This window comes from Erpetoichthys calabaricus, chromosome 3 (genome assembly GCF_900747795.2).
Source record: "Erpetoichthys calabaricus chromosome 3, fErpCal1.3, whole genome shotgun sequence".
NCBI classification, from domain to species: Eukaryota; Metazoa; Chordata; class Cladistia; order Polypteriformes; family Polypteridae; genus Erpetoichthys; species Erpetoichthys calabaricus.
Window position 1 is genome coordinate 260,676,507 of NC_041396.2, and position 14,170 is coordinate 260,690,676.

General features: G+C 36.7%; 1 protein-coding gene across 3 annotated transcripts in view; it reads right to left on the reverse strand.

Moving 5' to 3' along the window:
- Nucleotides 1-14,170, reverse strand: part of pld2 (phospholipase D2) — a 97,709-nt gene that overhangs the window by 1,412 nt on the left and 82,127 nt on the right. For 2 of the 3 annotated variants that reach the window (XM_028798143.2, XM_051924057.1), the window contains 4 exons: nt 9,760-9,809; nt 9,262-9,396; nt 5,283-5,436; nt 2,330-2,447 (listed from right to left, as the gene is read on the reverse strand). In XM_028798143.2, coding sequence (XP_028653976.2) covers nt 2,330-2,447; nt 5,283-5,436; nt 9,262-9,396; nt 9,760-9,809 — 457 coding nt within the window. Of the gene's footprint in view, nt 1-2,329; nt 2,448-5,282; nt 5,437-9,261; nt 9,397-9,759; nt 9,810-14,170 lie in introns of those variants that run through there. The other variant, XR_007934314.1, reaches the window with a different exon arrangement.

The following is a 14,170-nucleotide window of genomic DNA, read 5'->3' on the forward strand; positions in this document are numbered from 1 at the left end:
TACAGTTAGAAGTGAGGAAGCAGACATTCAGCTGTTGACCTTGGCATAAAATCATGCAGCAACATTCTAAGCTGTAATCAGGACATTTAATGCTCAAATGGCAGACAGTTGTGAAAATTGACAGAATATTAAAATTTAAAAGATACCCTGTCTATATAAATAAACATAAACATATATATGCATACACACACTCATTATATAGATGGTATATAAGCAGTATTACACAAGGGAGAGCAAAAAAAAGTATCTCGGAGTGGGGGAGAGAGCACAGTACTGGTGCAGCTAGCAGGAAATCCCTATACATGTTATTTTCCTTTTGTTAGTTCCATTATCTGTGTGCTTGCAGAAAGAAAGATATGCCATATTCAGTGAAGTAGCATATTCGATTCTGGAGCTAGCTATTTGTTTGTATGAGCTGCTTTAAGTTGACATGTGGAAAAGTACAGTTCAGTAATTAATGAAACACTGGAGTACTACTGGTTCTTTAACCAAAACACTGAAACCAAGAAACCTCAGAGATTGTTGCTGATATTGTGAATTGTATGGAAACGAGTTCTCATAAGTCGATTCAGAGATTATCACAACACACAGGTATGTCACAGAGGTCATTTCTGTAGTTACTCTATGGTTTGCAGGCTACTTTTTTAGTTCACCGCCGGTTATACAGTTTTGTACAAGTACTCAGTCCACTTATAGATGCACCAGGAGTATTAAATGGACAACTGAAGCATTTCTTTTTCATTTGTCAGGCATCAGGATGTTTCTGTCACCAATTTAAAATTTAAAGTAAAATTATTTTACGCAGGCGGCACAGTGGCGCAGTGGGTAGCGCTGCTGCCTCGCAGTTGGGAGACCTGGGGACCTGGGTTCGCTTCCAGGGTCCACCCTGCGTGGAGTTTGCATGTTCTCCCCGTGTCTACGTGGGTTTCCTCCGGGCACTCCGGTTTCCTCCCACAGTCCAAAGACATGCTGGTTAGGTGGATTGGCGATTCTAAAATGGCCCTAGTGTGTGCTTGGTGTGTGGGTGTGTTTGTGTGTGTCCTGCAGTGGGTTGGCACGCTGCCCAGGATTGGTTCCTGCCTTGTGCCCTGTGTTGGCTGGGATTGGCTCCAGCAGACCCCCGTGACCCTGTGTTCGGATTCAGCGGGTTGGAAAATGGATGGATCGATGGATTATTTTACGCTTCTATTTCATTGCAGTGATTTGAACTGGCCAATAATATATCATCCCACACCAATATGGGAGCAATACAATCCTTCTTCTTGGAACTCAGAGAGATCAGAAGTTGATGGCTATAAGCTCATTTGTTTAAGAAAAAAGTAACAGAATTAAAAGCATATGCTATAAAAATCCAGCAATGAAAGTGCATGGTGACAAACGTGTGAAGAAAAGACACACACAGTGGCAATTGTGCTCACATTCAAGGTATCACCTCGCCTTTTCTGTGAGGTATTTACGATTCATGTTTGTCAAAATGTCTGCAAAATTGTTTACCAAACAGCACAGCTAGTGGACTGCTTGTTCCTTCTTGGACAGTTGCTTGAAATTGAATTCAATGAGCACATTAAAAGGTTATTAGCATTTGGTTTTGTGTCTTGTAATGACATGTTCGTTACTTTTGAAGAAGTTGTTGATGCCTTATCGCCAGAGCTAGACATGTTCGGCATAATGATCACCTGCAACAGTAAATACTGACATACAGTGTCAGTCTGTGTAGCTGTTGGTCTTTTTGCAAGGGACTGCACATAATGTGGCACTGTAAATTGCATAGTACAGTTACCCTTTTACTTTCAAGTTGTGTTTTCTCACCATTTGCATAATGTTTTTCACATTTTATGTATATATTGTTTTGCCACATTTTCTTTATTTCAATATCTTTTCATGTAAGCAAAACTCATTTTAGTCTTAAAGTTACAATTCATTACTGAAATTATACTTACTGCATATGTGCTGCATGTATAATTGAGGAATTTTTATCAAGGGTTTACCATAAATGTTTAAACATTATTGAATGAATTTGTCACTATACATATTTTTTCTGTACATATTTGTCACTGCATGCTTTTCTTCATAAAATTTTGTGAGTGAGCCGAAAAAGCCACCCAATGAAGTAAAAAAGTAATTTTTTGAAGGAAAGGGTTTTTAAGATAGAAATAGTTTAGCTATTTTGGGCATTATAGGGTATGCAAGGATATCTTGCGTCAAAATTGTTTTTTGAGGTATTTTCAATCACTTTTGAGCATGGAATGGCATCTGATAGTGGTAAATGTATGTATGTGAGGCACTCTAATATTATGTTGTTTACCCAGTATCATACATACAGCCTTACCTTGTCATAGATGGAAGCATTGGAGGCAGCTGTCTTCTGCCATACCTCTTGGAAGAAAATCTCACTCACAGGATCCTGAATGTCAATGCTGGGGTCACTGTCAGAGCCCAATAGCACTCTGCAGAGGAAATACAGGAGAGTGAAGTGGGAAGAGAAGAAATGGGTCAAAATGACAGCTGTTCTTTACCAGAACCAGAACACTACAAATAGGTACAATGTGGTCTTCTAAGCATAATGTCAGACCCAAGTGTGACTCACCATAAAAATATACAGCTCAAATAACTACTACAAGAACTTTGTGGAAGCTGGTGTAGACATAAAGGTGCTGATATGAGGGGGCAACCTAGGTTTTGTGTCAGTAGTTGTCAATATTGTCTTAGAGACATATAAATGCAAAATGGGCCTAGTACACTCGGCTTCAGCTAACCTTATCATAAGTCTGAGGAAAGCATTCACTTTATTTTTGTGGTATTTGGTCGAAAACATGGCTGACATTAAGTGGTATATTCATTACTTGATACAGTTCTGCTTTCACTATGATCACTCTGTGGGAATATCAAGATTGCTGCATGGATGAGGAAAAGAAGAATTAAAGCTCTGGGAGAAATATTATGCTTACAGCATAAAATAAGATAAAGATTGTTTAAAGTGGAGGAAAGGTTCTTTGAGAGCTGAAGGAGTAGGTGGTTCATCAGTGTGGAGTAGCAAATGCAAGATAATAACTGCAAGTGTACTTTTTATATGTCTACTAAATGTACAGTATATAAAACTCTGAAAGCACTAAACATGAAGCATTCTTCATTTTTAGAATAACTCTGGTGTCTCATTGCCAACCAACAGTCAAAACATATAACCCATACCCCTTATCTGGATCTAATTTGCTCTACAGTTCACATTTTACAGATAAATAAGAAAACAAACACAAAAAAACAAACAATTTACAAAGAAGAGCTCTCAAGAGCACTACCACTGTACTGAAAGTTAATGTTATTAGTGTATCAGGAATTCAAGATGTCTCTCTTTTATTAGTGTTGTCAGAGCAAGTAAAAAAATGTGCTCTTCAAAAATGAAAAAATAGATAGAAATAATTTATGCAAGTCTTGTGCTAATTATATTGGTGGGTTATTGCCATGAGTTTGCTAGCATGCTCAAGCAGTGATCTCACACAATGCTCTATAACAGTGTTTCATTGCAGTAGTCAGTGTCACTGCAATATAAAAATGCAGAAATGCAAACAACAAGAAAAAAAAAAACTGTGTCTGAATGGGTAAATAAAAACATAAAAAGAAAAAAAACCTATAGAGCTGCTCCAGTATCTCCAAGACAGCTGTCTGTAGAAACAAGAGTTAACAAAGAGGTTTTTCTCTTTAATTCTCCCTTAGTTAGTGATGTAATTTGTAAATCATAACAAACATCTGTATGCTCATGACACTCAGTTGCATTTATCATTTAAACTAAATGATGCATCCTCAGTTATGCCAATAATTGACTGCTTTAGTTAGATGAAACAATAAGTGATTGAAAATTAATGTAACATAACATTCTTAAACCTGCTTATCCCAAGTCAAGGTCACAAGTGGATAGGGCCTGTCTCAGATTTATTGGGTGCAAGAGATGGACCAGCTCACATATTCACTGAAAATTTGAAATTACAAGTGAACTTAACCAACACATTTTTGGGGATGAGGGGGCAAAACCAGAATACCTAGAGGGAAACATTGGACAATTAGCAAATTCCACATTGATAGCGATTGGGCACAGGATTTGAACCCAAGACACTAGATCCATAAGGCAGTAGTGACCTTAATGAAAATAACATGCCCTTAAATTTGTACAAAACAAAAGTAATAACTCTGCAAATAGCCAAAAAAGGGCTTGAACTTTAATTTGGCTAAATACAAAATAAACTTAGGTGTCCGCTCTGGCACATATTTAATCTTTAGCTTTTTATATTTCTACACTGCTTGCACCATTTTAAAAATTATTGCAGAAATCAATCATGATTTTAATGCAAATGTTTCGGGCAAGCTGGGTCATTCATTGCTTATTTTCAATCAATTTATTATAACAAAGCACAAAACTTGAAAGACGGGTATAGATTCATCTATCCATCCATTATCCAACCCGCTATATCCTAACTACAGGGTCACGGGTGTCTGCTGGAGTCAATCCCAGCCAACACAGGGCACAAGGCAGGAAACAAACCCCGGGCAGGGTGCCAGCCCACCGCAGGGCGCACACACACATACACCAAGCACACACTAGGGACAATTTAGGATCGCCAATGCACCTAACCTGTATGTCTTTGGACTGTGGGAGGAAACCGGAAGTACCCGGAGGAAACCGGTATAGATTCACAAAAATAAAATATAATCCTAAATATACTTACTTGTTTTAGATAAATTAGATTTGTAAATGTTTATAATGTTCCAAATGAGAATAGGGTGTGTCAGAGCAAACTGAATTAAGTAAAAGAAACATAGTCTTTGTATATTTTACTCAGCCATAGTAGTATTATACATACCTCATGTATGATTAGTAAGTGTTCACATGTAACATATTATAGAGATGCATTGAATTAAATGTTGTATTGGTCACAGGGAGGCAATGACGTTTATAAAACATTATTTCCAGATAATTCTTAATTCTCTAACCTCTAGAAACAATCAACCATGCAGAACAAGATCTCATTTTGTAATATTAACTCACAAGACCATAGAAAGATTTAAAATCCAGTATATATTGTCAAAATATATAGCATAACTGAACTTATGCATCAATTACACTTAAGTACATGATAAAATCCACCCACTGTTTTCCTTTTTAAGACTATCCCTGATCATTGACTACAGTTATATATATACACATATATGCACATATATATATATATTTATATATATATACTACCTACATTACTACCTGTGCTGTCAAATATAAAGACTCCCTGTGGTACCTGAAACATTCCAGTCTCAGTGCCAGTGCCATGCGACCTGCTTGATACTCCTGCCCATCCATTACTGACTCCACCATTTCAGAATCCTCCACCATGACTGCCAGCTCACTGTCTCTGTTACCCAGCATGCTGCGGTCATTGATGTTAGCAGAACCTGGACAAAAGAGGACAAACCTTAACAGTAGAACAGGTTTAAAAAAATGCTCCAAAGATGCACTCCTTGGCTTTACAATAAAATCAGAATGTGAGCAGGCAACATTTTCATTGCATACAAATCAAAAGGCAACAAGCAGGCAATGAAAATCTGACAGAAGTAGGTCAAGCTGACTCCTGCAGGGAAGGCTGGATGTTGCCAAAAAATTAACAAAGAAGCATTTATTGGGAAGAAAGAGAGTGTGAAGACTCCCTGATGCTCTAAAAAGTTCATGGATTGCCAGGGCACACCATTGGATCTGTTAGGCAGACGGTAATCCAATGCATCCTAGAAGCCTAAACTACAGATGAGCACATCCTTATGTTACTGTAAAATATCCTACTTCATTTTCCTGCTATGTTTATGGGCTTCTCTCTATGTACTGTGATTTTTTTCCAATCCTAAAAAAATGCATGTTGAGTTCCAACTTTAAATTAGCCCTATGTTACAGTGAGTGTGGGCTGTGGGATGGACTCTGTGTGTGTGATATCAGAATGAGTGATCGGATATAACTATAGTGTGCAAGTCTCAGCATGAATTCTGATGAACTTTTAAGAAATATTGTGTGAAAATATTTCTTTGGAGACAGCTGCTCCTGAAAAATAACTAACATGAATTTATCCGGATTTTGAAAATCAACTTACTGTTCGATTTTGTTTTAAGTGTAGTTAGCATGGATTTTCACAAAAATTTCCAATATGATTTACAGGTGAGGAATGTGATTATCACATACAGAACCCAATCCAAAAACTTGTAGGGCTGAATGCAGGATAGTGAAGCCTTATCTCCATATAATACATATATGTGTGTGTTTACATGTCTTGATAATGTTCTTGTGCCATTAACTTGACTTTTAACAACATTTATTGCACTGCAATTTTATCCAAACAATGTTTGAAGCAGGACATTTGAATACATGAAAGGGTGTATTTGTGTTTATAGAAAATAAACATATCCCAGTACATCCCACTGTCCCTTAAAGTAAACACATTTGATATACTATAAGAAAATCTAAAAAGCCTAGCTATAATATTGAACAATGTAGTAAACACAACCCATTCATATTCTTGAGTTGAACAAACTACTCTGATTGGTTAGAAAGGCTAAACCCGTCCCCAAATACTTATTAGCAATTCCTGGTTTTGGACACACTGATTATTTTGGCATGAGTATGGTGCAGGCACACTTCAAAAAGTCATGTGAGTTGTATAAGAACTTTGACAGATTATACAGTAAATGGGCAGTGTGGTGTAATGGCTTAGACTTTGGGCCTTGGACTTCAAACCTTGAGGTCATGGGGTCAAATTACAGTCATATGAAAAAGTATGGGAACCCCTCTCAGCCTGCATAATAATTTGCTCTATTTTCAACAAAAAATATAACAGTGGTATGTCTTTCATTTCCTACGAACATCTGAGTACTGGGGTGTTTTCTGAACAAAGATTTTTAGTGAAGCAGTATTTAGTTAATTAAATCAAATGTGACAAACTGGCAGTGCAAAAATTTGGGTCCCCTTGTAATTTTGCTGATTTGAATGCATGTAACTGCTCAATACTGATTACTTGCACCACCATATTGGATGGATTATCTCATTAAGCCTTGAACTTCATAGACAGGTGTGTCCAATCATGAGAAAAGGTATTTAAGGTGGTCAGTTGCAAGTTGTGCTTCCCTTTGACTCTCCTCTGAAGAGTGACAGCATGGGATCCTGAAAGCAACTCTCAAAAGATCTGAAAACAAAGATTGTTCAGTATCATGGTTTAGGGGAAGGCTACAAAAAGCTATCTCAGAGGTTTAAGCTGTCAGTTTCAACTGTAAGGAATGTAATCAGGAAATGGAAGGCCACAGGCACAGTTGCTGTTAAACCCAGGTCTGGCAGGCCAAGAAAAATACAGGAGCGGCATATGCGCAGGATTGTGAGAATGGTTACAGACAACCCACAGATCACCTCCAAAGACCTGCAAGAACATCTTGCTGCAGATGGTGTATCTGTACATCGTTCTACAATTCAGCGCAATTTGAACAAAGAACATCTGTATGGCAGGGTGATGAGAAAGAAGCCCTTTCTGCACTCATGCCACAGACATAGTCGCTTGTTGTATGCAAATGCTCATTTAGACAAGCCAGATTCATTTGGAACAAAGTGCTTTGGACTGATGAGACAAAAATTATTATTAGTTATTTGGTCATAACAAAAAGCGCTTTGCATGGCGGAAGAAGAACACCGCATTCCAAGAAAAACACCTGCTACCTACTGTCAAATTTGGTGGAGGTTCCATCATGCTGTGGGGCTGTGTGGTTAGTTCAAGGACTGGGGCCCTTGTTAAAGTCGAGGGTCAGATGAATTCAACCCAATATTAACAAATTCTTCAGGATAATGTTGAAGCATCAGTCACAAAGTTGAAGTTACGCAGGGGTTGTATATTCCAACAAGACAATGACCCAAAACACAGTTCGAAATCTACAAAGGCATTCATGCAGAGCGAGAAGTACAATGTTCTGGAATGGCTGTCACAGTCCCCTGACTTGAATATCATCGAAAATCTATGGGATGGTTTGAAGCAGGCTGTCCATGCTCGGTAGCCATCAAATTTAACAACTGGAGAGATTTTGTATGGAAGAATGGTCAAAAATACCTCCATCCAGAATCCAGACACTCATCAAAGAATATAGGAGGCGTCTAGAGGCTGTTATATTTGCAAAAGGAGGCTCAACTAAGTATTGATGTAATATCTCTGTTGGGGTGCCCAAATTTATCCATCTGTCTAATTTTGTTATGATGCATATTGTATATTTTCTGTTAATCCAACAAATTTTATGTCACTGCTGAAATACTACTGTTTCCATAAGACGTCATATATTAAAAGGAAGTTGCTACTTTGAAAGCTCAGCCAATGATAAGTAAAAATTCAAAGAATTAAGAGGGGTTCCCAAACTTGACTGTATGTACACTGTGTGACCATGAGCAATGTACTTCACCTGCCTGTGCTCCAACTAGAAAAAAAAAACAAAAGAAATGTAACCAGATGTATCTCTCAAATGTCATAAGTCTTCTAGGATAATGGTGTCAGCCAAGTAATAATTTATGGAGATGTGGCATTTGAAAATATTGCTGTGTGTACACAGATAATGTAATGTGTTAGTGAATTTCAGTCTATGTGCCTATGGATCATCGTGGATATGTTCGTATGCATTTCTGAATCCTGCTGCAAAAGTATGTGAAGTGATCTATCTCCGTAAGACAGAAATCATAAATTAACATGAATGTTAAGCTCCATGCATGTGCAATTTATTTTATGTTTTGTGAAAACTGTTTAGCATATTATGAACAATGTATAGGTATAGCAATTTATTAAGAAATAAGTAGCAGTATTTTAGCTATTAAGTCATTGGAATATGTCTGAGGTGGACTGTTATAAGTTTCAATATGGCTGATAGTGTGAGGATCAACGCAGGTGGAAGTGACAAGGCAGAATAAGCTCTAGGGTTCGTTCATGGTTAATACATAGATGTGGAAGTGTATGTAGTTGACTTTGTTTTGATCTAGGTGTCTGTATATACAGCAGTTTTCCCGAAAACTTTATGCATTCTGTTTCCTGAACCATGGAAATTTAGTGTGGTCTCCTAAAATACATTTGCTGGTTGTATTTACTAATTTGACAGTAACTATAGTACCAATAAGAATATAAAATTACTTGGCAAGCCCACTGAGGACACTCAATGCACCAAGGGTGATTCATGAACCCGAGTTACCAACAAAGAATAAATCATCCCTAGCATTCTCACCTATAATGAACTTTCTGTCGTCAGCAATAAGCATCTTGCTGTGAACGTAGATGAGCTCAGAGACTAGTGTCCCTTGGAGGTGGGCATGTGTGCGGAGCCCACAAAATGAAATGTAATCCTTCCACCGACCCTGCACTGAAAAAGAGACATTTTAGTTTTTGCATCACACATGACAAGGTTTAGAGTAAAGCATGACATGTGAAGTAATAGGCCACAAACTTTTTTTTAAAAATTTTTTTTATGTATTATATTGGCAGGAGGTGAGTATATAAGCCATTCAGAAGCTGAGATGTATGCTGATTGTTACTTTTTTTTTTTGTTTTAATTAAAATCCATCACCTATAACTTGGTCAAAAAGTCCAGTTCAGTCATACTAGAGAGAGATACAACATTCAAGTTACACTGGGTCACCTCCACTATAGAAGGACATAAGAGATAATGTTTGCTAGATATAGCACACTATTTAAGATGTTATTTGACAGAAATTGAGCCACTTACTTTGTAGTTTAAGGCGTGTCAAGATTGAAGAGTCACCTCTGCACATTGTTCTGAAAGACATAATTTTTCATTTTTTTAATAAAACAAAAAACACTTTATTTCCTTTAATAATGAAGATGTCAAGAAGGTCAAATGGCTTTTATTGAATGCCAAACATGCTGCTTCTGGGTTTAGTTCATCTTCCTTCAGATGCATTGGGGTTGTGTCTCCAATAAGACTGGCACCACGCACAAAGGTGAATGATTTTGAAACAGCAAACAGTGCAAGCAAATGACAATGGATATTGAAGAAGGGGTGGAGTGTGCGGATTCCAAAACAGCAGTAATAGGTGCTGTTGCGAAAAAGTATCAAATTCAAAGCCAATAAAATACAATTCAAACAGTTTTTTTTTTTGCAAAAGGCAGAAGCATTGTAAAGAAACAGGCAAATGATGAGAAGTAAAGGACAAGTAAAATAAAAGGAAAACATTAAGCATATGCAGAATCAGGAATAAATTAAAGTTTCACAATTCAAAAAGTCAGAAATAAGGACAATCTAAATCAAGATATGATGGACTTACCAAAGCTTAAAGCACAGTGATTGAGTGTAGATGGAAGGATTAGCCTAGCTTTAATGTGCACACCTCCCTTTCCACATGACTGTCTGGTAATTAAGTCTTCCAGGCAACCCTGTTAAACAGAAGGAGCTAACGGGCCAGCAGCATTGTCAGAAAAATGCCACCACACTCAAGTTATTATTAACATTGTTAAGAAATTTTTAATTTTGTAATTAAACTGAACATTTACTGCCCTGAATTATATTTCTTACATGCCTCTCCTTTTGTGGTTGTAATGATTTGGATTTAATAGCATGACAGTGTCTCACATTTTAATTTCCTACTCTGTTATGTTTCTTAAGTTCACAAATTTTAAAGCAAATGCCAAAAAGTATTTAACTAAGAACATTTGTAACAAGTTTCCTGGTTGGAGGAGAGTAGCCCCCTCCTCCTTTGCCTTCTGGGAGGTTAGCAGCCGGCTCAGTGCATGAGAGACAAGCCTCTTATCTGATTCAGTAAGCTTGAGCAGATTCCATAAATACTTGCATGTGTTATTAGGCTGCTCACTCTCTGTAAGAGGGATGCTGGATACTTGACAAGAGGGTTAAAGTTGTATGACATATGAAGATTATAATCTAAAAAAATAACAGATTTGACATTAAGAACCTATACAATGACATGCATTGCAGGTCACATCAACACAGCAACTTCAGGAACTGTACACAATCATGGAAAAATTGTATTTAAAGCAAGACTGCCCTAGCAAACAGTAATAGGCACAATATCAGATACAAAGTCTGAGACTTGGAGCTGTGTTAGCCATTGATGAGCCCTATACCCAATATGAAGTGCCTCTATAACACGAGTTATACCATGACTACTGACAATCCAGGTCAGGCATGCAATGCCATAAAAGCTGGTTAACCTTGTAACACAGCACTAAGTAAAGAATATCCAGACTTAAAATACTTTCTAGCAATTTTCTACTGTAAATATGCTTTCTGTCCATTTTCTTTTCAGTAGACTGAAATATTTTTCTATGCTTTGAAATATTTTTCTATGCTTAACAAAATGGTCAAAAAGCTACATTACTAGTCATAGGCAATAAAGAGCAGCTGCTTAGTTCCTTGGGCAGTAAGGCCCAGAAGACATTTTAAATGTGTTATCTGTTTCCTGCGTTTGTCCAAACTGCCACACCTATAAAGGACAAGCAGAAATAAAATGACACCAATATGCTTCTTTCATCTGTTTGTTATGCTAAAATTAAATCATCCTAGTGAACTAAGACCAATTAAAGGGAGTTAGCCTTTTTAATACTCTGGGAAACAATCGTTTCTGCTATAAGTCACATCTGACAAAATTTGTTCCTAATGATGAGAATGAAGTTGTTGAGTTTAGCAATTAGATTAATGCTTTTCATTTTTTTTTATTCATACCTGTATAACAACTAGAAGCTTAATACTATAATTAGAACAAAGCTAGATCAAAAATAGAAGCCAAAACAAACCCAGACATATCTGACAGTTGATTGAATCAGAACAACAGCAAATGTAAAATGCAGAAAGGTAAAAAGTCTAAACTTTCCAAGGCTGTTCATTTGTAAAAAGTTTTGTCTTCATAAGGAGTCATGTTATGTGTCAATAGACTGGAAGCAGTTTAGACAATCACAGAAAGTTTATTCCACAAACAGAAATTGAGAAATATCGTTTATTTTTAACAGATTTGACAAGTGGAAGAACACTAGTAAGGCAGGCCAAAGCATAACAGATACTGCTTGGAGGAAAATACAAAATAATCAGAGACTAAAGGTATTATGGAGAAGAGCCATTTGTGTTCTCAAATACTCTAAAGACTGTTTGTTGCTTTTTATTACCATTACGTCTTATTTTCTTCTATAGTAACTATTAATTTTAAATAGGTATCAATTTTAACTTTGGGAGAGTTGGTTGGGTTCCACAGTAATTTTCAGTGCTTTTTTAGATGAATTTACAGTGTAGCTATAAGGTTAAATACCACAATCTAATTTTTTTAGTTTGTAAGGCCCATTTCATTCTCTCATGTAAACTTCAATTTAGGTGCACACCTAGACTACAGCAGCATTTTTATAGACAATAAGCTGTGAAGTTTAACATAGGCACATCCTACCATGGTCAAAATAAATTCTTGTAAACACTGTTGATGGGCATCTACCTGGAAAGAATTATAAAACTGTTTATCAGGCTGTGGGTCACCTTTAAAATGCAATCACAGCTCTAATGGAGAAGATTTGGCATATTGTCTGTTATACCTGCATTTTTATCACTCTTTAATCTATCTATCTATCTATCTATCTATCTATCTATCTATCTATCTATCTATCTATCTATCTATCTATCTATCTATCTATCTATCTATCTATCTATCTAATAATTGGTCTGCTCTGGAGTGGTTGTTCTGTGAGAATCACTCTCTAATAATTTGGTGCAAATCCTTTAATGAAACCATGGAGAACTCCAGAATAAACTATCAAGGACATACTGGCTTCCTACATTTCTAACACAGACTGTTTTGACTCCACTACTAGTGGGTAAAAAGAGTGAATAACAGCTCAGTAAGAAAAACTATGAATGCTCATCACAGGTTTGCCACAATGAACCATGATGATCTTTGAGAAGTGTTACTTTTGGTCTATATGGGCTTTATTAGGTCTGAAGGAAAGTTAACACTGTATTTGGAAGCAAGACCTCTCTACTACGAATGGCAGTTATAATGTCATGTTTTGGATATGTTCTGCTTTCTCAGGAGCCATTTAAGGAGCCATCAATTCTCTACTGACATAAGTGAATTATTCTGAAAAAGAGGGTAACTGAAAGGCTGCTGAAGTGAATAATCAAAAAATTCAAAAACAGGAATATATCACAGCAGCTGGAAAAATCAGTGAGTGAGTGCATTACATAATGCAAAGTTGACTCACTCACTCAGTCACTCATCAACAATAACACTCTTACCCATTTAGTTAAAAAGTGGAAATTTGGCAGGATGATGCATGTTGTTCAGAAGGAATCTACTAAAAAGGACATTTCAATATATATCAATATTTAGAGGTAAAAAACACCTCTACAGTAGAAAAACTATATATCCCAAAATCACAAAAATGCTTTGACAAATTTGAAAAAAATGTCATGAAGTAATAGAAAAAAGAAAATTAGCTGACAGGTTTTCTTATTTTTTGATAAATTATTTATTTGTCAATATTTATCATTATTATGCAACCTTACACATGCTCTGTGCTTCTCTGAGACAGGCCACGTGAATAGCATCACTAAAAAATAGGTTGGACGGCCAACTGAAGATGGGGAAGTGTACTAGATAGGAAAAAAAAGATGTGATCAGTTTATGAAATTAAAAGAGAAACTTTGACAATGCTCAAAGAAGATGCAAAGCTCAATGGTTAGCAAGCACTGTTTTTTTGCTGTCAACTTCTAGCACTCTATGCATACCAGCTCTCATCCTGATTATCCAATATGCTCCATCAACCACCAGCCCTGGGTTACTTAGCTGTAAACTACATGGGTGCCCAAACTGCAACCCCAAAACGTCTCTTCGATCATGATACTGCAAACACCCCATTTTTTAATCGTTCATTACCCCAACATCAGTTTTAGGTAGTGCCACTTGAATTCCTAATGTGGAAGCCACTGAAATTCTGATGTCACGCTCAAAGCTACTGCTCAATGCTCTTCATATTAATATATAAGTGTGACTCATAGGGTACTAGCTCTTATGTGCTGTATATCTACTTTAAGTAGTGCTTTGCATATACATTCGCATATGGGGAATACAACTTTCCTCTAAAATTGTAATGACAAAAGCCATGTCACTAGGAAATGCAGAAAT